This window comes from Python bivittatus, unplaced genomic scaffold, assembly GCF_059951505.1.
Source record: "Python bivittatus isolate LINGU-HERP-01145 unplaced genomic scaffold, Pbiv_v1 ctg000850_np1212, whole genome shotgun sequence".
In the NCBI taxonomy this organism is placed as follows: Eukaryota; Metazoa; Chordata; class Lepidosauria; order Squamata; family Pythonidae; genus Python; species Python bivittatus.
This window is the reverse complement of record NW_028277112.1, coordinates 50,313,564-50,337,913: the sequence shown is the minus strand read 5'-3', so window position 1 is coordinate 50,337,913 and position 24,350 is coordinate 50,313,564. Positions and strand designations below refer to the sequence as shown.

General features: G+C 37.1%; 1 protein-coding gene across 1 annotated transcript in view; it reads left to right on the top strand.

The window, feature by feature from the left end:
* Positions 1–601: 601 nt before the first annotated feature.
* SLC24A2 (solute carrier family 24 member 2) overlaps positions 602–24,350 on the top strand; it is a 75,548-nt gene continuing 51,799 nt past the window's right edge. Inside the window, exons 1-2 of the mRNA XM_025163574.2 lie at positions 602–682; positions 2,366–3,431. Coding sequence (XP_025019342.1) covers positions 2,499–3,431 — 933 coding nt within the window. The 5' untranslated portion in view covers positions 602–682; positions 2,366–2,498. The remainder of the gene's footprint in view (positions 683–2,365; positions 3,432–24,350) is intronic.

Genomic DNA, 24,350 nt, shown 5'->3' with positions numbered 1-24,350 from the left:
AGGCCATGTGTCACTTGTTCAACAAATAATGTGCTTGCCTCTTGCGTGTTCAACTAATTATGATTAAAACAGGAGGCTTAGGGAGGTGTGGGAATCCAGCTATTACTCCTTTTGTGTCCCCTTGTTTCTTCCATTGCTGCTTTTCCAATTCCCAGATGGCTCTTCACTGGAGAACGTTTAGAAACAAACCAATGTGTGTGTGGGGGGGGGGAGGACGGGAACTTTTGGAGGTGGACTGTAGAGCACAACAAAGCTGATAAAACGGTTGGCGCGCTCTCTCTCTCTCTCTCTGTTTAAATCCCAAAGAGTTTAGAGTATCTCTTCCTCACAATAACCTTGTGAGGGATTTTACCGAGATCTCACGATCGGCGGTCTAGGTCCCGCAGGAAGCTTCGCGGCTAAGCGAGAGGGAGGAACCCTCAGCAGCCCGCTCGCTCGCTCACTCGCCCGTGCGTGCGTGCCTCGGCTTCTCGTCAGCGCCCGTCCATTTGGGTGCCAGGGCGCACGCAAGGGAGGTTCGCCGGCGCTTGCCGCTGCCTCCAGGGCCGCCGAGGGGCGTGGCGCGAGTGGGCGTGGCTCCCGTGAAGCCGGGTTGCGAGAGGAGCCGCCGGCAGAGGTTGTTGCTCGTCTTCGCGGGAGCGCGAGTCGGGCTCAACCGGAGCTCGTCCTCTCACGTGGCCGGGTAAGAGGCGGTGGCGGCGGTCGGCCAGCGACTTGTCCGTTCGCCTGACCTTCCCGGCGTCTGCCCGTGGCTTCTGGGCGGGGAGCGTAGGGGTCGGGCGAGGGAGCCCGGCAGGCTTTTCTTTCGACGAGGGAGGGTGGCTTTCGAGTGCTTGGGTCTCTCGCTGAGGCGGCGGGAGGGCGGCAGCGATTGTGGGAGCTTCTCCTCGGAGGCTGGAGAAAGTCTGAGGGGAGCCGAAGAGAGGGGGAGCCGGCGCTTCCCTCCAGCTGATCCACCTCCTGCCGGGGCTCCTGCTTTCTTGAGCGTGGGGCATCTTCGGCAGGACCAGGTGATTGGCCTCGTCGCCCTATTTCGGGGCGAAGGCGCTGCCCTTTCATACGTGAACTTTCCAAAGGGTGGGATAAGGAACTTGCTCCCGCAAAGTTCTCGCCTCAACTCTTGCCACAAAAGCAATTACGGATCCTATTAACAGGAGGCATGCGTTTTGGGAGCTCCAGTACGGCAATCTGTATCTACTCCGAAGTAAGCCCCATTGCGAGCGCAGGGAGTTACTTCCTAGATAAATGCGTGCCGTGTTCCAAGATTAATTACGTAATTAATTTTAATTACTTTTTCTTTTTTTAGTAGTAGATCTGCAGGGTGGCGGTTGACTCTGGCGTTTAATTCCAAGAGTGTGAGAGATGAAATGGTTCTTCTTTATGGATTCCCACATCTGAATTAGAAAGATTTCAATGACATCACTTTGGGGAGTAGTTTCTCAGAAGCAACCGTAGTACAAGGAACCCTGTTTCTGCGCTGCACTGTAATCAGTGGATTAGCAAAAATGCACAGAAATAAGAGTTGAAAGAGGACAGACCAAGAAACAAAAAAGTAATCAACTACTTAACTCTAGATATGTTTATAGGAATGATGTTTTATGGGAAAGAGAACCATTGAGTTAACCATAGATTTTATATTTACCAACAGATCTGTGGGGGATAGCTACCAAAAGATGAAAGGAAATGTGGAAGATTTTTACTTTTTCTGTTTTATTTGACAGCACAGAAAACTTCATATTGTAATTGGGTATGTTAGTTTGAGGATTGATTCAGAACTTAGATTCTTCTAAAGTACCTAGGTGCCAGTTTAGTTAGACTCCAGTTGGACCCATCTAGCTAAAAACTAAAATAGCCTGGTATTTTTAGGTGAATATTGGGATGAGGCAGAACATCATTCCATTTTGTTTTCCTGACAATATTTAAGTTTCATTCTCATGTTTTTAATATAATAATGCAGTTTTATTAATGCACATAAAATCAGCTTCAATGAATTTGACAAGCATGCCAATAAAAGTAATACGTAGAAAGATAGGTATTATGAAATTGTTGCTCTGGGATTATGAAAGAAAAAGGTTCTGTTTCTTCTGTATGAATTATATAATTATATAATTCTATATGAATTAGATGAATAGCATCAAAGGATTCAAGGCTCAAATTTACAATGAAAGATTAGCTTTTGAGATAATTCCCAGTTTCCCAGCATGCAGGTTATTAAGAAATACTGGATTAATTTGTTTTTACTGTGATTTTATTGCATGTTATAACACATTAATTTTTTTTTAAATGTGTACAGGGCAATGTTTTTAGATACATCTGATGTCAAACATTTCTAAACTGATGAAAATATTTATCTTTTTAAACGCAGCAAAGGAATGAGCTTCATAAATCCTTGGTTCAGAGAAAACATCCTAGTACCTTTTAAGTGAACAGTAAAGGAAGTATGAAAGAAAAACCTATTGGACTCTAAATTCTTGGACCACAAACAAACTTACTTCAAAATGGTTCAGTACAAAAATATTGCTGTTCATGTCCTTGAAGAATGGTGTCTGCAGGAACCATTGCTTGGCTTTAAGAAACACCAAAATATAAAGAAAAAGCAGAGACTGATCCGAATAACAGGACTTTTTCTGGGTGTTATGGCCATGAGCATGCTCTCACTTTCAGTCAGTGCCTTTTTCCAGTTGGAACCGTATAGCACAGAGACAATCGGCAGTCTAGACAGTGAAAAATCTAAGTCCGTGCATCAAAGAACTCTGTTGGACTATCAGGAACAGAATCAAAATAGTACTCCGGATTCACCTGTTTCTTTGAAATTTAAAGATGGACTTGATAACCACACAGAACATCAGTCTAAGGGAGAATATCCATCAGATCTTTTTTCTCTTGAGCAAAGGCGAAAGGGTGCTGTGATCCTTCATATCTTTGGGATGGTTTACATGTTCATAGCCTTAGCTATTGTCTGTGATGAGTTCTTTGTTCCTTCACTGACAGTCATCATAGAAAAACTGAAAATTTCTGATGATGTTGCTGGAGCAACATTTATGGCTGCTGGTGGCTCAGCCCCAGAACTCTTTACTTCTTTAATAGGAATCTTTATATCTCACAGCAATGTTGGCATTGGAACAATAGTTGGATCTGCAGTATTCAACATCCTGTTTGTGATTGGGATGTGCGCTTTATTTTCTAAACAGATTTTGCACCTTACTTGGTGGCCACTCTTTCGGGATGTATCCTTTTACATCATAGACTTGATACTGCTAATCATCTTCTTTTTGGATAATTTCATTAGGTGGTGGGAAAGTTTAATACTACTGAGTGCATATATGGTCTATGTGACTTTCATGAAATTCAATGTGCAAATAGAAGAATGGGTGAAAAGTATATTTAGCAAGAACAAAGTGGATAAAGTATCACCAGAACCTGATGGAAAGGTTAGTTATGCAAAGAAAAATTATTGTAGCTATTAATGAAATGTTGCTGTATCCACATTTATATGCCAAAAACATACCATATATTGCCCTGATTTATTTAGGTTTTGTTTTGTTTGCCAGCCGCAAACTATTTTACTTCAATGTTTTTATCCATATAACATTTCATCTGAGTATTTTATCTGCATATGTGAATATGTGGTTAACAATCACAAATTAAAACATTAAATGTTGCTGCTATAAAAAACATCAAAACTGAATGGCAAAAATAAAGCACCTGTAACTAAAAAATATTATAAAGGCACAAAGAGCATTCAGCTACTACTCATGTCAAAAACATATTGAAGCAATAATAGGACAGTTTCTGAAGGCAAGCAAAGTATCAGATAAGCCCATTAAGGCAGTAGAATGCCATAGTACAATAGTCAGGATTACCTGAATGCAATCACTATTTGCTTCACCATAGGAAGTGATGAGGCATAGTACAATTAAGTTGTAGGAGAAAAGGCAGTATAATTAGCTATCCTGCTCCAAATCAAAACATAAAATAAATATAAATAAATAATGCATTGTGGATGTGCTACGCTGTTGGGTTTATGGATTATGCCAGATCTGAATCAGCACACAGGAAATGTATAAGTAGTCTTTACAGTTTGCAGTTTTGTTTTTGCTCTCTTTGGCACAAATCATAGTACTACTCTCAAATGTTGTGTGGAGGAAAAAGTTTACTACTTCATAAATGTGGCCTAGTATTCCCCCTATATGTTAGAAATGTTTGTTAGGAGATTGCTCAAATGTGAAGATTTCACAACAAATTTTTTTTGGCATAGTTACCATTCTAGGAGTTTCACATCTAGGTTACTTACGTGTGTGACTTGTGCTTCAGTTTCTTAACATTGGCCTCATTCATTTATTGGATAATTTTGGAAATGCAACTGATCATTGTAATAGGATGGATCTGCCCATTTCACAGTTTTGCATCTGTATGAGCTTCTGTGTTCCATAGAAGATATGCATTCCTTTAGGCTTAAGATGACACATTCATTTTAAAGAGATTGGAACTTACTTCTATTGTTATGGCTTAGTTCAGTTGCAAGTGTATTTGTGACAAAATGCAGATCTCCCATTGGATCCATGAAGATGTAATTTGACATTCTCTCATGTTTAAGAAATGCAGAATAGATACTTCTTAATCATGGTTAAGAGCAGTTAAGTATCTACAACTCTAGTTTACTGTTTAATGATTGTGATTAAAGTTAGCAAAGATAGGGAAAATATATGCCACTGGGAGGAGGGCTTGCTTGGATAAACATTTCTTTAATCAGTTCTTGCCCTGCTACTCTGGTTAAGGAATTGAATTTGGAATTTTCTACAGGATGGGAAATTCTAATATAGGGAAATGATTATGAACACAGAATAAAAAAGTGAGAGTTATTCTGGATGAAGAGGATTTGCTATACCAGCACATACAATCTGATCCCACTGAGTAAATAAAAGTTTCAAAAAAAGTGTTTAGGTATTGCTAAATGAATACTCTTGCACTGAAATTCTTCAGAGTAAGCACATAGTTGCAAAGATGTTAAAATGATGTGGGGAAAGAGATTTTGATAAAGATTTATATATCATAAAAATATTTTGTATTAATGATTTTTGTGTGGTTACATTTCCTGTAGCAAGCACAAAAACCTTGGATTATGAGAAGCTTTCAACTTTATCAAGTACAGAATATTATGGTTTTGAGCACTGGAATAATACAAAATACAGTTTTCACTGTATGAGGTTACACTTACATTGTGAGTCTAATTTATGACAATACTTGGGGCTAATAAGGTATTTTATTGTTTATTACATTTATATTCTGCTTTCTGTTCAGGAATTTATTAGTCAGACTGGCTGTTGACCTGGAGATTTGGTGTATGTGTGAGGATGTCATTTACGTGAACCATTTCAATCCATTTTAGTACTGCTGAGTAGTATAGGGTTTTTTTTTTAGGCTTACAGTGATTGTGTTCACCATAATATGTATAATGATACTTCACTTGCTTCCTGAAATGGTCCATAAAGTAATGGTTTTTCCATATCATTTATTGTGATTAGTCAAGTAATATTTTGTCTTGAAAGAGCTTTGCAATGGAAACCTTTAATTTTTAAATTTATGAAAGTGGTATTGTATTGATTATTCACAACACAGCAGTAAACATTATGAAGGAACAACATGTTACATCAGTTCAAACAGCATTTATAAAGAAACAGTGAATGCTAGTAAAATATACACAAAATACCAATAAAAATACACAATATCTATATTCACCATAGCATGAAGTTATAAAAGTACAAAATTAGGAAATAGATGCTTATTCATACAAGAAAGTCTTTAGGTTTCTCTTAAAATCAACCAATGAAGGGGATTCCAGATGGTTGGGGCATCTACTCACAAAGCCCTGGCCTTACCTTTTTCTAGCCCAGGTCTCCTTTCTGGATAGCACTCATAATATACCAAAGAGGATGATTGGAAATCCTGCTTGTAACTTAATGGGGAAATTATTCTTTCATGTAGGCAGGGCCTATGCCATGGAAGGCTTTATATATTAAACACTTCAAATTGGGCTCAGAAAGCAACAGGAAGCCAGTGTTATGTCAGGGCAGGTGTCATGTTCCCAGTGGGAAATGCCAAACAGAAATTACTGCATTCTGGACTTGTTCCATTTTCCCAATTTTCTTCAAAGGCATTCCCATGTAAACTGCATTACAATAATCTATTCAGGAGGTAAGGAGTGCACAAATCACAAAAATCAAGTCAGCTCTATCCCAGATGGGGTGAAGTTGGTAATTCATACAGCTAAAAGAAAGTATCTTTTATTCCTGTGCTCATGACAATATGAGGTCAAGAAGTACCCTCAAGTTGCGAAGTTCTTTCAGTAAAATGCAACCCTACCAGTGTAGGAAAAGTACTCCTTGTATTAGAGTTATCACTAACAACCAAACCCATAGATTTATCTAGATTCAGGTTTAGTTTGTTATACTTCATCAAAACTACAGTCTGGTCCAAGGAGGAGCTGACTACAGAGACTAATGCACCTTGTGAATATAGAAGGGAGAAGTATCATCTGTCTAAAGATGGCATCCAGCTTTATATCCCATAGCAATCATACCCAGAGGCTTCATATATATATATTGAAGAGCATGGGGGATAGAACAGAGCCCTGCAGTACCCTGGGAACTGTAATCCCCTGATACTGTCTACTAGAACTTGCCATCAAGGCAAGAGCAGCACCATGTTAGTCTCTGATCCCCAACTCTCAAGTGCTCCAGAAGGGTTTAGTGATCAGCAGTATGAAAAGCTGCTGAGAGATCCAAGAGTACTGGCAGAGAGACACTTTCCCCGTTACAGTCTTCCAGCAGATCCTCTGTCAGAACAACCAAAGTTGTCGTCTTCCCTCGTCCTTGCCTGAAACCAGACTGAGACAGCTTTAGATAACCAGAAGTGTTTGGAATTGGTCAGCCACCTTGGTTAAGAACTACCTTCTGGTTGTTAAAAATGGAGGAACTAAAGTTGTTTGTTTCAACTGAGAGTGCTCTATTGTATAAGTCTACTCAGAAATAAGCTCTGTGAAGTTTAGTGGAATTATTTCCAGGTAAGCGTATAAAGGATTTCAGCCTTAGTGTATTTTTGCTCTGGAAAAATGTTTTGGAAATTTGGCCTTAATTTATAATACAGGTAGAATTTGTAAAGCTTGTAACATAATATCTCTGTCTTCTCGAGCAAGCATTACATGACTAATCAGCACATGGACACTGGCTTCTAAAGCAATTACTGAAGTGGTAGTCTTTGCTGGACAGATAATGTGCCTTGAGATAACATCTGTTATTGGCTGCAGATTTTATCCTGTATTGCAAGGACATTACAATAGTCAAGGACATCCAGTAAGGTAATATTGTGATGAAGAGTCAAGAGAAATTGATTTTGATAAGTATTTTTGTTCCTTTTTACAGAGTATTTAATTTTTAAAAAGCAGTTTAAATGCCCATCATAAAAATAAAAATACATTTATCTGGCAGTACTTCTAGGTATTTACAGTATGCAAAACTGACTAGCTAAAGTTCTTCATTTTCTCTACAGTTGATGTACAGGTATCCAAAATGCCCTTTAGTGTTATAAATCTGGAAAGGAGCTAGCCAAAGAAAATTGTTCTCGGTATTTATCTTTTAAGACTGTGTGGTAACCTGAGAGAAGGTCAAGGGAGTACTAAGATACCTAATTAAAGAACCAAAAAGCTAAAGGGTAATCCTAGCGACAAATCAGTCCCAACAAAATGTACATAGTCCCAAGTAAATGGGAAAAAATTAAGCTGAAAATATTCTCTACAAAACTATTGGTACAAGAAACACCCTTAGGAAAGGTGTAAAAACAAAAACTGAGGTAGAATTTGAACATTATGTGCTATGCTGGATAGGTTCACTTTAATTTTACCATTTGGTGAAATCTAGGCCTGCGTGAAATCTTAACACTTAAGTCCTATGTATTATTTAGAAGTAAACATTTAGAGTTTAATTTTTAAAAATCCACATCAATATGTATAGGATAGAAGCTTAAATTAATCAAGTGTGTTTTCAACTTAATGTGTTCTAAAAATTTTTGTATTAATCAGTTTTTAAATCACAGAACAGCTAGCTTCTTACAGTAAATTTTATTGTCAATCACAGCTGTGGAAAAATTGCCTTCATTTTGTTTACAAAATTAGCATGTTGGATAAATTGACCAGAATAGTAGTAAACTCGAGAATTATTGGTTAAATTAGCATGTTGGATAAATTGACCAGAATAGCAGTAAATTGGAGAGTTATTGTTTAATTCCAAGTGACAGCAAAGAAGACAGCTTTAATATGTATTGTAGTCAAAGTCTCCAAGTGGTAGAATCAGGAGGTTAGCAGTGTGGCTGTTGTCAGAAGGCATTTAGATTAGTACTCTGTCTTCAGTACAAGGCTTGATAATAAAAATGCAACGTGGGAGGATAGATTATTACAAAAAGTATAATGGTTATTGCTAATATGTTTTGGATATATGGCACAGGTTATTTGCAAAACAACTTCTCTTTCAGTATAAGCAAACTAAAAGTACATAGAGAAAACTGGAAACGGGATCCTGAATAAAAAAAAATTCATGAGGAAACAGATGAGGAAAAAGTCTATCAATGTCATTGTTCTTCATAAAATTCGTATCTTTGCCGACAGTCATTGAAGAAATAGTACAATATTATTTATTTATTCAATTAGTATAGCTACCCATCTCAATCAAGTGAGTATTTATTTTTTAACTGTTGGTAGCTTTTACTTTTATTGTGAGCTGTCCAGAGTCACCCACTGGGGGAGATAGGCGGCATATAAATTTAATAAATAAGTGAATGAATGAATGAATGAATGAATGAATGAATGAATGAATGAATGAATGAATGAAAGTGACTCTGGGCAATGAACAATCATAAAAGCAATTAAACTAATTAAAACCCAATACTAAAAGAAAAATATGTATAGCAACCAAGAAATATTATAAACCATAGGTATTAGCATAACCAGGTCTTCAAGGCCTTCCGAAAGGCCAACAGGGTCAGGGCCATCCTAATCTCAGGAGGGAGGATGTTCCAAAGGGCAGGTGTTACAGCAGAGAGGGCACATCTCCTGGTCCCTGCCAGCCAACATTTCCTGGCTGATGGACCCAGAGCATGCCCATCCTGCCAGACTGGATTGGACAGGTAGAAACAACTAGGAGAAGATAGTCCCTCAGTTAACCCAGTCCCAAGCCATGAAGGGCTTTAAAGATGACAAGCAGCACCTTGAATTGCATCTGGAAATACATTGGCAAACAGTGCAGCCCACGAAGCAGTGGTGTCACATATGCTGAATAACCAACACAATTTACCACCCACGCAACTGCATTCTACACCAGCTGAAACTTCCAAATGCTCTTTAAGAGCAGCCTCTGTAGAGTGTGTTGCAGTAGTCGAGACAGGAGGTCACAAGGGCATGAGTGACAGTGAGCAGAGCCTCCTGGTCCAGGAGTGGGCACAATTGATGCACAACCCGAAGGTGTGCAAAGGCTGTCTTAGCCATGGCTAAGCAGGAGCCATGAGTCCAAGAGACCTCCAGATTGTGCACTGGGTCCGTCTGAGACAGTGCTACCCCATCCAGGACCAGAGATGGAAAACCTTGAAACTGGAAGGCCCAAGTACCCAAAGCTACTCAGTCTTGCTTGGGTTGAGCCGAAGCCCATTGTGCCTCATCCAGGCCCCTACAGCCTCCAGGCACTGGGACAGGACATCCATGGCATCACTCAGGCAGTCCAGGGTGGAGATATAAAGCTAGGTATCAGCATACTGATGATACCTCACCCCAAACCGTCAGATTGCCTCACCCAGTGGCCTCATGTAGATGTTAAGTAAGAGGGGAGAAGGACTGAGCCCTGGGGCACCCCATAAAGTAGGGCCGTGGGCTGAACCTTCCCCCCATCAACACTGACTGGAACCAACCATGGAGGAAGAAGGAGAACCAGCACAACACAGTGCCACCCACCTCCAACCTCTGAAGCCGGTCCAGAAGGATACCATGATCGATGGTATCAAAGGCCGCTGAGAAGTCAAGAACAGCAAGGATGGATGCACTACCTCCATCCTGCTCCCACCAGAGGTCATCCAAGACCATGACCAGTGCCATCTCAGTCACATGCTCTGGCCTGAATCCTGACTGAAAGGGGTCCAGATAATCTTCCATGGAGTTAGTATTAATATTTCTTATATTGCTCTTTCTCTAGGACAAAAGAACCTTTAATGTAATAATGTTTCCCAATAATGTTTTAAACATTTCTCTTTATAGAAGCTTTGTTTTAAAATTGACTGTTCCACAAAAACTGAGAAAACTTTGATAGTTTGGACAAGTTCTGAGGGTTTAATAGTTCACAAAAATAAAAATTTTTGACAAAGTTTCCCCAAGCTATCCACAGAAAGAAGTGATATTGATAGATTTTCTTATTATTTCACTTTTTTGGGGGGGGGGTAGCATCTCCTGACTATACTACTTTTGCAAACAGTCATCTTTTCATCAGGTTGGCCTTAAAAATCACTTAGTTTGCCTGCATGTTTTCAGAAATAATATGGTATAAAATTATTTTGCTTGCCTATAGTAATGTTTTTAGTTCTGGGAAATATATAAAGCAATAGCTTTGGGAAATTTTTAAAGTCAAAAGAAATGTAAATATACTGCCATGTCAAAGTGGTTGTAACATCCTCTGCTGGATGGAAATGCATTTTTTAATTCCAGTTCAAAGTTGTAAGCATATCAACCACTACCTGCGAAAATTTCCTATAGGAAATGCAAATTTAACAGGTTATTTTTTTCAATTGATGAAGGAAGCTTAGCTGAAGCATATAAATAAGGATGTTTCAGCATCAAATATAGTTTGGAAGTGATGCTTCTGAACACATAGGAGCAAAAGCAGAGCATTTACTTAAAGCATCTTCCTTGTGAGAGAACCATGGCTGTAATGTGTCTCTTTAAAGCAGCTGCATTTTCTTTCAGACTTGCATGGAAGCCTGCATAAAGACTTATGTTGGAAATAGTCAAACCTTTTGGTCAGAGTGACTTGCAAACCTTTCCAGGAATACTTAGAAGGAACATAATTTGAGAAATTGTCTTAAGAAACTGCTAATAGAAATGAGCATGTGACAAAAATTCTTTCACAAAGAGAATAGACATTGTTAATATTATTTTAGTTATGAAGCTTTTAGAAACAGTTTACTGTATTAGGATATGTAATTGTTTTTCAGCCAACAACTCTAATTCTCTCCAGAAACATTAACCTTGCCTGATACATTTAAATTTAAATGTTGACTGTTTTTATAATAAGCGAGTTGACATCGACTTTTATATGAGCAGACTTTTACTTGCATAACAAGACTTGCCCTTGCTTCCCTCCTCCCCTTCTCATAATCCTCTCAAGTAGATTTGGAGTGGGGGAATCCATTCTGCTGGCAGATGCATTTCCATCAGCAGGTAGAGATTATTGGATAAAATTAGTAGTGTTTCAGTTTGGTATCTGATGAAATTAAGTATTATTATTAGTTGCTCATTGGGGAAAAAAATCCAAAATGTATAATTGGTGAATGACCTTATTAGGAGCAACCAAATTACATAAAAGAGTATACAAGCTCCCAAGTGTTCTAGAATTCTTCAATAGGCAAAATATTACCAACATTCCCATACGAATATAATAATGTACATATTTCCATAAGAGTAAAGGGGGGCTTATTTCTAATTAGTCACATAAAGGATTGAATTGTAGGTTAAATTAATCAGTTTACACCACAGTCCTGTGCATGCCTACTCCTAAGTATTGAGTTCAGTGGAACAAACCTTTCAGGTAAATAATCATAACTCAACAGTTTTCTAAGTTTCTAAGCTTTGATATATTGTATAAATCATAAGTGAGACTCGTTGATCTCTATTGCAAGGTACTGTTAAAATCCCAATGAGAATAGCTGAACATTATTACCACTTTTGATTGTGTTTGATCCTAGAATGATGCCAGGTCAGTGTTACATTGCTTTCAAAGCAGTTAAAATTATCACTCAGCTGTAGAGTGATGCAGCTGCAACTGGAATTATATTTTTGGCTCTTTTATAGGGATCTCAAATGATTGCAAATTTAGAAATTTATCATTTTCCACATTTGTCAATATTTTTATTGATATATTCCTAACTTGTTTATACTATTTATTTAAATAAAATATGCTGCTTTCAATTGTTAAATTATACACAGCTGTGACCGTGAGATATCCTCACAAGTTAAGTGTGGGAATAGACTTCAGTGACTTACTATGTGACATTAATAGCTCTACAGAAGGTCACCCCTTTAGAAAAGAATAGTGGAAGGGAAGGAGAAATTCTCAAATAATGTTGTTGGTTTTTTTTACTAAAGAAATACATTTGTATTATGAATATTGGGAATTTTTTCTGGCAAGATGCAATTAAGAAAGAAAACAAGGAATATCCAAACAGTTTTATGCTGTTCAAGATGTAAATATATTTCTGGAAAATGTTGAAACTACAGTAAGAGATGCAGTAAAACTGATCACAAATTATGCTCAGAAATTAATATTGCTGTAATGCTTGTTGCATTGAAACTAATAAAAAATAAATGGTGTTATGGATAATATCACATTCACTTTTTAAAAGCTGTTAGCTTATATTTTGATATTCCTAATTCAGTTATGAACCTTTCTAAAGTCTGTACGTTTGTTTTAGCTTTTTGAACTCAGATTTTTTTTTTTTTTTTTTATCAAGAGCAGGTAGAGGTTGTGGCAGAGTTGTACTGAAAACATCAGACTTCAGCAATTCTTATAAAAATACTGATCTAAGTAAAGCTTGGTACAGGTCAACAAAGCATTTCTTACATTAACCAAAAATACTTCTGGGATTATTTAGCATATATTATGCCTTATTGTTAGAAGATCCTGAATATATAATGAAATATATAAACTTAAAACGTAGGGATTTCACTAAATATAATATTGATTAGGAGAAACTAAAGTCAGTTTGTTCCTGGTATTTTATGGCTAGCCTGAATCAAAGAATGATTTAGCAGATCAGTTTCATAGTTCTTGGGGATATGTCCAAGGAATTAAGAGCATGGAAATAGGAGTGTATGGACCATTAAAATGTATCTATTTCTTCATATTTTGAAGTCAATTATTTTCTCTCATAAGCAAAGCTACTCACAGCCTTATTTTTAAAATCACAACTATTTAAATTTATTTATGTACATAGTTGTATTAAATTTAATTTTAAATTTGATATACCTGTTAGGAGATAACTTGAATGAATGAACTATTGATACTGTGCCAACTTAAAAGGTGATAAACTTTATGGAAAGGTTTGAATTTTGCTATTTTATATGCACTTTAGCTTCCACTGTAATCTCTGTAGATTACAGTGGATGTGTTTTCTCAGGGTTTGTTACTTCCAAATCTGCTTATAATTCTTGAAAATAATAGTTAAATGGCAAAAAAGTATTAATGCATCCAATTCCAGAATATAACTGAATACAGGGTTATTTGTATTAAAATAAAATAATTGCTATCCAGAAAAATTGCAATACAGTAATTTTTCTGCATTTCAAATTGTAGAGGAAAAAGGAACATGAAAACAAAGCAAATCTGACTGGCTTTAGATAGACTGTTGCTGGAAGGCCATTTCTAAGTAAGAAATTGCCAGTTTTTGAGTATTTAACATAGATGTGAAATAAATGTTTTACCTTCATTTAATCCAATCATACAGACAGAAAGGCAGCTTTATAGAATTCACTAAAACAATGCTTAAAAGCTATAGTTCAAAGATTAATGAATGTAAGTGATTCAATAGAATATTGACTCTCAACATCTTAATACTACTTAGTTATTGTATTTGGATAATATGGTATTTCCCGGTAAGGCATTAGTTGCAGAAGAGCAGAAGCATAGAGCAGGAATATTAGAAGCACTATTTCTGATCCATCATCTTTGTGTATTTTCTTCAGACCTAATTGCAACAGTAGCTGCTTAGTGTTGGTTATAAGAGATTTTATCCAGGCATCCTTGCAGTCATTCTTTATTGTTAGAATCATTACCACAGGATAAAACAAGAAAGCTTGATGGAATTAAACAGTACAAAACCAGTACAACATTTGACATCAGTTTGTCTCAGAAGGGCCTTGTTGGTTTTTTGCAGGTTCCATAGTTCTCTACAAGAGGATGTCACTTACCAATTTTTTGAGGGGGTAGGAAACCCAGAGTTGGTGGAACAAAATGGTACAAAACTGATAGAAAATCTTGGCAAAGGTTTTCAACAAATATATGAACACATGTCTTGGAATCTCTGAATAGATCATGGTTCCTACTTCATTCCTGAATTTCTCTGGAAAGAAATTGAACATTCAGAGGCTTAAATAGGACTTCAGCTTATGATTTTTACCTTGTCTCTTGATAAACTTCTTGCTTTTTTCTTTTTTTTCTATAAATCCCTGAAATCTATTAAATTCAATTTATATAAGATGTTAATAAAGGTTGAAGCTTTTTTCTGCTTTTTTTTGCTTCATATATGCCAAAATTTTCATAATTTTACCTTTTCTGCTTAATACGTGATTAATTAATGACTTTAATTAATTAATTAAATACGTTAATTGTCTTTCCTATTCTGAAATCTTGCTTTAGAATCAGACTTATTAATTATAGGAAGGACTTTTACCAGATTTGTCATCTGACTAAAAAATGAAGAGCTTCTAACTGGGTTGATTACTAAAGAAATCTGTTGTTAAAAGAGAGTGAATAATCTTGTTTATAGAAAAAATGTGAATGATTTAATTTTTGTCTCTGTTTCTTATCTTTACAGCAGTTGAAGGTTCAATTTTATCAATAAGTGTAATTTTATTCGATAAAGATATATTGATATTTTAAGCATCTGATATCTTAAATTGTCTCTATATCACTTGGCCGGGGATGTCTCTATATCCACTTGGCCTGGGGTGGGGAGGGAAGACATCAAACATGGCGATGGCTAGCCCCTTAGAGGCCTGTTGTCTTCAGCTCCAGAATCCATCATTTTCTTGGACTCTCTCTTTTTGGTAATGTTTTGTTTAAATTTTTATGTTTTATGTATTTATATATATTTATTGTTTTAATGGTTTGTGTGAGCCGCCCGGAGTCCCCCATTGGGGGGAGATGGGCAGAGATAAATGTAATAAATAAATAAATATCTGATCATAAAGTGAAAAGCAACAGACTTGGCAACAAACACAAGTAAAGTTTATAAAAATTGCCTTTTTATGCAACAGAAGTGAATGTAACTAGTTTTCAGAAGCTAAGTAGAGAACTAGGGTTTAAATTTAAATATTTGAATCTTGAATACACTGGATATGTCTCCAAGCACCACCAGAAAGTAGTATATTGCAAGCTAAAGCTAGATACCAGTTTGAATTTGCATTTATTTGAGAATTTAATAACCTACTTGAAACACAGCTGAATTTGTATTCTCCATTCTCCATTCACGTTGGTTTAAGTTGGTTTTACACTTCTCTGGTATCTTTCTAGCAGCAAATATATTTACAGTTATTATTTATGAATTTGGTAGTTAAAATCTCAGTAGTTTTGTAGGACTTTCAAATAAAAAAACAGTAACTAAGAGAAGCATCTTTTAATGAACGAAAAAATTAATTCAGAGACTAGCAATTACCCTGTTACTATGATTCAAATAATAAAAATACTAGTGCAACTGATATTAGCAGCCATAATCCTGATTTATTGATGAACATTCCATACAGTCTTTAAACAAACAGTATGTACAATGGAAATAGGGCAGGAAATAGGAATGTACGAGCTTATGAACCAATATCATTGTCAAGGCAAATAGTGATACCTACAAATCTTTGAGGTAATTATAAATTAAAACTAATTAAATTTGGAATCAGGCTGCTGAGCTACGGTTTTGTCATAGCTTAAGTAACTGCCATATTAGCAGGCACAGAATGGTGTGATTTGATAATAGGGAAGCCTGGAAAACAGTTCTGCCAGTTTTATTTTAATTAATGGTTGCAGGAATGGACTTCAGCAAAGAGAAGATTGGAAAATGTGGATTACAATTCCAGTTTTATATCCTCACGATTACATACAAATTAAGCAATAACAGCAGCAAATTCCTGGCTACTTCCTTGTCATCCAGGTTATATAGGAAAAGTCAACTTGTCCTAGGATGATATAGTAGAAGCAGAAGCATTTGTTCACTTTCACTGTTCCTGCTAGGTCCAAAGCTGTATTATTAATTTTAAAAAATCAATTGAGAAACTTTGAAAGGTACAATCTTACTGAAAGTAGTAGCACTTGCATGCTGTTTGTTTTAGCATTTGTTCTGTAAACTGCTTTGTAGATTAAAAGAGAATAGACATAAATACCAGGAAAATGGTATTTGGAGATGAAATAGCAGATAGTGATCAGAACAATGGATCCTATGAAGAAACTTAAAAAGTTGCATATATATTTATATAAAAATCCATGATCAGAAGCATTCGAGATATTATTTAGAGCTCTCTGTGGATTAGTGATAACTTTCCAGAGCTTTCTAAATTTTGCTTTTAGTTTCTGGTCCCAATCCAAATTGAGCCTGTGGGAATTTAGCCATTACTATAAAATCACTATGCAGGTAAATTGTTAATTAGAACCTATTTGTTTATCACTAAGCAAAAATTGAATTTGAATAGCATATTCAGCTATGATATAAATACAGGTTTATTGTATTCATTTGAGAAATGCAAAATGTTGCATGAATTATATGGAACATGGCAAATGATTCTAAAAAGAAAAAGTACATAATTTAATCTGTTTTTAAAGAAGCTGAACTGAGAAGTGTGCAAATGCAGCCATACCATCTTTAACTGACCTAGTTAAGCATGTTGTGTGAACCCAATCACAGTAAATTATAACAGTGTTGTGAAGCTGGTCAGATTTGGCTAAATGCTGATGTCATTGATGAAAAGAAGTGGAAGTAAAACTCTTGGTAAGAGAACATTTGCACTTCCTCTCGACACAGACAATTTCAAAATTCAAACTAAATGTTGACTAAACATTAGGAAAAGCAAATAATTTTTAAAAAAATGTCTCTAACTTAAAAGCAATTACTTCAGTACCATGGAGAGCTGCTACCAAAATAACTACAGTACCAGGGCAAAGAACTTTTGGAGCTTAAAATATCCATAACATGCTTTTATCTATAAAAAATAATATTGGATTCATGTTGGTCTTCTCATTTGTAATAAAATTATGCTGGGCATACTTTAGTCCCTTTTACAAGAAGGAATTTTACAATTATGTTCATTAAACTTTCACATAAAGAAATCAGTCATATTAAATACGCTTTTTATAAAAATAAAACTAAGGAGAGATCAGGTCAGCACAGAAACAGTTGGTCACCTCTAAATTTGCTGCAGTAAGTTGTTTTCCAGATGTGCTGCAGATTAAGATAGAGATGTGTGAGATTAGTTTGATTTCATGCCAAGTGCTTACTTTTTTTTTTTTTTTTTCATTTTTAGTGGGACAAACACAGCTGATTTAACTGGCTATGAAACTCCTTTAGCAAGAGTGATTTAAACAGCCTAATTAACATTTTACATATACATCAAATTTACTTCAGGCTCCATGCAAAATTCCTCTTTTAAAAACTGGGTTATTTACACAGAGAGATGTGATGGAATATATTAAAAGATGCATGTGTTTTGTAAGAATGAACTGCAAATTGTTCAGTTTCTTACACTATCCAGGAGTTCACTGGCTATCTTTCTCTCAGTTTCAGCCATACCTATATTTATATTAAATATCCAGTAGCAATCTTTCTCAATCTTGCACCCTCAGGCCAGCATAAGGAAGGCTATTCTGTAGTATTATAGAGGCTGATTACAGATAGATAGATAGATAGATAGATAGATAGATAGATAGATAGATAGATAGATCACTATGAAATATCTAGGCATGCTGTAGTTATTATCACAAATTGGTAAATTTTTGCTCTGTAGTAGTTTAGATAGAAATTTTTAGATGTGGAATTTTGATTTTTTTTCCCTCCAGTACTTCACTCACTTGAAAAAGAAATCAATGCCTAGCATGACTTATTTGTATATTAGAGATGTATTCTGTTTGTATGATATCCTGACCAAATCCATGCAGAATAAAGGAAAAAAATTAATAGGTCCCTAAATTTGACATAATCAAGCTAAACATAATTAATGTTGAAAGTGGATGAAACTGCAGTCACACATGCAGTAGAACAGGGTAGTAAATAAAATAACAGTAACATTGCCATTCTTAGTAACTGACTCCTAATTTTAGAGGTGGTCTTGAACAATTGAGAATATACCAAAAAGAATGTAAAATATATATTCCTTTCCCAGATGGAAGCAAAATAATTAAAGCAGCTACATCTTTTTTCATGTCCATGCACAGCCAGTTTATTTTGCTGTGAAAAAAAAAGCTGTGTATGTATTCACATACAGGGGTAGCTGGGAGCAGTTTATGAAATAAGCTGTGTGAGCCTGAAAGAAGATGCAGACTGCTTTAATTATTCAAAGAGAGGTGTTTTGTACATATTCTTACACACTGCAAAGTATATCTCTTTCGAAGGATTTGCTCACCTCTAATAAATATACAGTATGCTCTTTTTCACTTCTGCAATAGTTTAATCTGTAGTGTACTAATGCACATACTTTTGTGTAAAAGACACAAATCAGCATGGTCCAATTCACTTGGAATGTTTTAATACCAAAGAAAAAGGTAAAGAGACTGTTTTCATTTTCTGTTTGGAAGCACAGACTGATAAAGTGCCAGAAATAACTAGATGAGACACTACTGCAGTAGGAATATAACACTTTATCTATAATGAAGAACTTGCTGTTCAGGCTTTGGGTTGCTTTGTTTTGATTAACTGGCAAACAAACTGCTTTTAGTGCATTCCCATAGTAGTGGCAATGTGAAGGAAAGTTGTCTGTCTGAATGATTGTCACAAGGAGACATTAGTCATTGGTAAACATTGCATTCTGCAAGTTAGTTTGTAATCTTTCCAGCATAATTCATTTTGTTTCTTGATCTGCTTTCAAGCCTTTACATTTTTGTCATGCATCTTAATTCTTAATTTACATTATTGTGTTTATTCTTATTTACTTTCAGTGAGTTTACTTCCAAATGAGGATACTTAGAATCTCAACCTTGCACTCAATTATAAATGCTTGAGTTGGCTGTTCTTTCAAATGGGTGTTGTTGCTTCAAAGCTACCCCAAAATAATTGTCTTATTGTTAACAAATGTTGAATTCATTATCTGAAGATGAACTCCACTTACTTCAAACCCATGTTGAAACATGTTTGGAACTACCGTGGTACCTTGAATTACGAACACCCCTCCTTACAAATTTTTCAAGATACGACCAGCTCCGGCCCCAAAAATTTACCTCTACTTGCGAACTCCGCCTCGAGTTACGAACTGGATCCGCAGTCATTTTCCCTGCTGCCACACGGTCGCGGCTTCCTGTGGGCGAAATCACGGTAGCAAGGAGACGTTTGGTGAGGCTTGTGGTGTGTTTTGTGGCGTTTGGAAGGTTTTTGTGGCGTTTGGAAGGTTTTTGAGGTTTAAAAATAAAATGCATATGCTTCAGAACTGTTTAGCTGTATTTACATTGAACCTTATGGGGGAAATTTATCTCGGGGTGCGACCAAATTCGGAGGGTGGATTAGCCGTATTTACACTGAACCTTATGGGGAAATTTGCCTCATAGTGCGACCAGATTCGGAAGGTGGAACGGATTAACCGTATTTACATTGAACCTTATGGGAAAATTTACCTCGAGTTGCAACCAACTCGAGTTGCAACCAGAGTCACGGAATGGATTAAGTTCGTAACTAGAGGTACCACTGTATGTTCATTTTCTTGTTCATGTTTGAGAAAGGACTATCCCTGTCTTATAAGTATGAATCTGAAGTTTCTCTCTTATTTTATTTATTTTTCCATTTAGAGAATTTGCATTTCATGCATTTCCCACCTACCCACTCACCCCCAGATTGGTGCTTCCACTTTCTCAGTATATGGATGTTTAAGAATATTTGTCTGTGCAATTGTTTGATGATTAACATCTCCACCCTTAATGTATGTTAACTTGAATTCTTGGCTACAGCGTGATTAAGTCCCATTGTCCTCTTAACAACATACAGTGGGGCAAAAAAGTATTTAGTCAGCCACCAATTGTGCAAGTTCTCCCACTTAAAAAGATGAGAGAGGCCTGAAATTTTCATCATAGGTATACCTCAACTAGAGAGACAAAATGAGAAAAAAAAATCCAGAAAATCACATTGTCTGATTTGTAAAGAATTTATTTGCAAATCATGGTGGAAAATAAGTATTTGGTCACCTACAAACAAGCAAGATGTCTGGCTCTCACAGACCTGTAACTACTTCTTTAAGAGGCTCCTCTGTCCTCCACTCGTTACCTGTAGTAATGGCACCTGTTTGACCTTGTTATCAGTATAAAAGACACCTGTCCACAACCTCAAACAGTCACACTGCAAACTCCACTATGGCCAAGAGCAAAGAGCTGTTGAAGGACACCAGAAACAAAATTATAGACCTGCACCAGTCTGGGAAGACTGAATCTGCAATAGGCAAGCAGCTTGGTGTGAAGAAATCAACTGTGGGAGCAATAATTAGAAAATGGAAGACATACAAGACCACTGATAATCTCCCTTGATCTGGGGCTCCATGCAAGATCTCACCCTGTGGGGTCAAAATGATCACAAGAACGGTGAGCAAAAATCCCAGAACCACATGAGGGGACCTAGTGAATGACCTGCAGAGAGCTGGGACCAAAATAACAAAGGCTACCATCAGTAACACACTATGCCTCCAGGGACTCAAATCCTGCAGTGCCAGACATGTCCCCCTGCTTAAGCCAGTACATGTCCGGGCCTGTCTGAAGTTTGCTAGAGAGCAGTTGGATGATCCAGAAGAGGATTGGGAGAATGTCATATGGTCAGATGAAACCAAAGTAGAAAGTTTTGGTCTAAACTCAACTCGTCATGTTTGGAGGAGAGAGAATGCTGAGTTGCATCCAAAGAACACCATACCTACTGTGAAGCATGGGGGTGGAAACATCATGCTTTGGGGCTGTTTTTCTGCAAAGGGACCAGGACGACTGATCCGTGTAAAGGAAAGAATGAATGGGGCCATGTATTGTGAGATTTTGAGTGAACACCTCCTTCCATCAGCAAGGGCATTGAAGATGAAACATGGCTGGGTCTTTCAGCATGACAATGATCCCAAGCATTTCAAGGTCCTGGAGTGGCCTAGCCAGTCTCCAGATCTCAACCCCATGGAAAACCTTTGGAGGGAGTTGAAAGTCTGTGTTGCCCAGCGACAGCCCCAAAACATCACTGCTCTAGAGGAGATCTGCATGGAGGAATGGGCCAAAATACCAGCAACAGTGTGTGAAAACCTTGTGAAGACTTACAGAAAATGTTTGACCTCTGTCATTGCCAACAAAGGATATATAACAAAGTATTGAGATGAACTTTTGATATTGACCAAATACTTATTTTCCACCATGATTTGCAAATAAATTCTTTACAAATCAGACAATGTGATTTTCTGGATGTTTTTTTCCCATTTTGTCTCTCATAGTTGAGGTATACCTATGATGAAAATTACAGGCCTCTCTCATCTTTTTAAGTGGGAGAACTTGCACAATTGGTGGCTGACTAAATACTTTTTTGCCCCACTGTAATACAGCAGAGTTCTGGAAATCTTTATACTAATGGGCGTATTTAGTATATCAGGTATGATATGTATATTATGACTGCTGTGATGGAAACGTTATCATTCATAAAGTGGTTGCATAGTGGTATAGCTACTCATAGAACCAGGTCATTGAATCCTATCCCCTGTTCTGATTGCTGGTTGTCTATTCTCCACTTGATCTTTCTGTGAGAGAGAGTCCATTACCACTCTGGGTAATTAATTCCCATGTCAAACTGCTCTTACTGTTAGGAAGGGATTTTTTCTGTAACGTTCAATTGGATCTGCCTTCCCGTAATTTAAACTCATTCCACATTCTGCACTCTGGAATGATAGTGAAAGGTCCTGACTTTCTTCTTATGTAACATTCTTTCAGATATTTTAAGGATGCTGTCCTTAAGTTGATCTTCCCTTCCCTTCCCTTCCCTTCCCTTCCCTTCCCTTCCCTTCCCTTCCCTTCCCTTCCCTTCCCTTCCCTTCCCTTCCCTTCCCTTCATCCCTTCTGCTCTGCTCTGCTGTGCTCTGCTCTGTTCTTAACTAGATCTTCTCTTCTCTTGATCTACCCTTCACTCAATTTTCTTTTTTCAAGAATAAACAGTTCTAGTATCTTCAATCTTTCTTCATAGGACTTAAAAATAAAGAAGTCAAATGGTGCAGGGAGACTTACAGACAGATATGTCCATATATGTCATCTAGTCAGTTTGATCTGATTCATGGAAATTGATTGTTAATTTTAAGTACATCTTTTGCCAATCAATTTTTTCCCACAAAGAAATGGAAAGCAAATAGTTCACATATCCACACTAATGAAATGAGGAAGGAGAAGGAGCAAAATGTTAGGATTCCAACTAAATCCTTAATTGGAAATAGGGACTGAGAAAAACTCACTTTGCTAAGAACATGATGTTTTGAACCATTGAAAACTGGAAAGAAAAGCATGTGCCAAGTGTGGTAGGTAACCTCAGAAGCCATGTGGATTTAATATGCCAATATGATGGTCTTTTTAAACCCTGGTCCACTTTTCTATACTATGCATTAAGAGAGAGAGAGAGAGAGAGAGAGAGAGAGCAGAAGAAGAAGTTCAAGGCTTGCTGGTCCCCATGATGTTGGGAGGAGCTGCTTTACATAACTGGTACACATTTTGCAATTCTCTTGTTTCTGGATGATGTGATCACTTAAGCTTACCTCAGATAAGCCCCTTGAGCATGGAAGCTTACTTCCCAGTATGCATATCATCTTCCTCAAATGTGAATTCTTGGAGAGGGAAGTAGAACTGATGGAAGCAACCATAGCCCTGGGTCTAGCCTGCTGAAAGGCTGATGAGTAGAGTGATCACCTGCAATCCTAACAGGATGATGTCTGAATAAAGTCCCATTAAAATCTACCATGACCTATCATGGAAAGATCCCTTTCTTTTTGTACATTTTAATCAGATGTCTGGGGGTTGAGTCATGGCAACTGGACTTTTCTTTTGGTTTGATACGTTTCGCTGCAGACCCAGAATTTGCAGCTAATATTTATCAAGGGAGTGGGGTATGGATGGAACTGAAGGGTCCCTTCCACAGCCTACATGTGACTATGAGATACAATTTTGAAAACATTAATAATCTGACAAGGGAAAAAAAACCTTTAGAATTGCTTGTCTTTTACCTCCAAGGCTTGCTTTTTTAAAATATTAAGGATAAAACTAAAGGTGTGCATGCTTTAGGTGGAGAGAAAGTATACGTTATTAAAGTTGTCCATTTGGTATCTAGCTCACGGTGAGGTTGCCTATACATGTGGGAAGTGGATTGCTTAATTTATGACATTCTTACAAACAAGGAAGGGGGGACTGAGGCAAAAGTATGGACAGTGGAATCCTTGGGGTTCTCTGAGCTTGGTTCTTTTCTTCCAAACATTTCGTTAACCGGCTAGGTAACATCTTCAGTGCTAAAGTGGGATGGGGTTTGTTCCCTATTTATATACTGTGGCATGCCTTGCCAGTGCTTGTGGGGGTGGGGGTTTTGTTTTGCTCCTCTGGTAGTTCCTTGATTAGTATATGTTTACTGCTTGATTGTGTGCCTGGTGGTAACCTTCGCTTCTCTGGGTGGTGATTGCTGGTGAGGCGATCTTCTGGTCTTTTGTCTCTTTTGAATAGTATGTAGATGCTGTTTATCTCTATGTGTCTGTTAATTGCTGCCTTGTCTGAATACCAAGCTTCCAAAAATTCTCTTGCATTTTTGGATTTAGCGTGGTCTAAAATGCTGACAGTTTCCCAGTTAAAACTATGGTTCAGTCTGTCCATGTGTTGTGAGATTAAGGAGTTCTCATCATGTCTTCTGACTGCTAGTTGGTGGTGCTTGTGGATGCGCTCTGCTAGTCTTCTGCCTGTCTGTCCTACATAGTGTTGTTACAGTCTTTACACTGTATGTTGTAGATGACTCCTGTTTTGTGCCACATTCAAGTGGCACAGATGTCTGGATGCCCATGGGAAACTGGTATTTGACTAGGGGTGTCTCTCTGTGTGTGTGTACTCTAAAAGCTCCATTTTGAAGGAGTTGTATATTATGACAAGTTATCATTGGAACCACTTGTTGCCTAA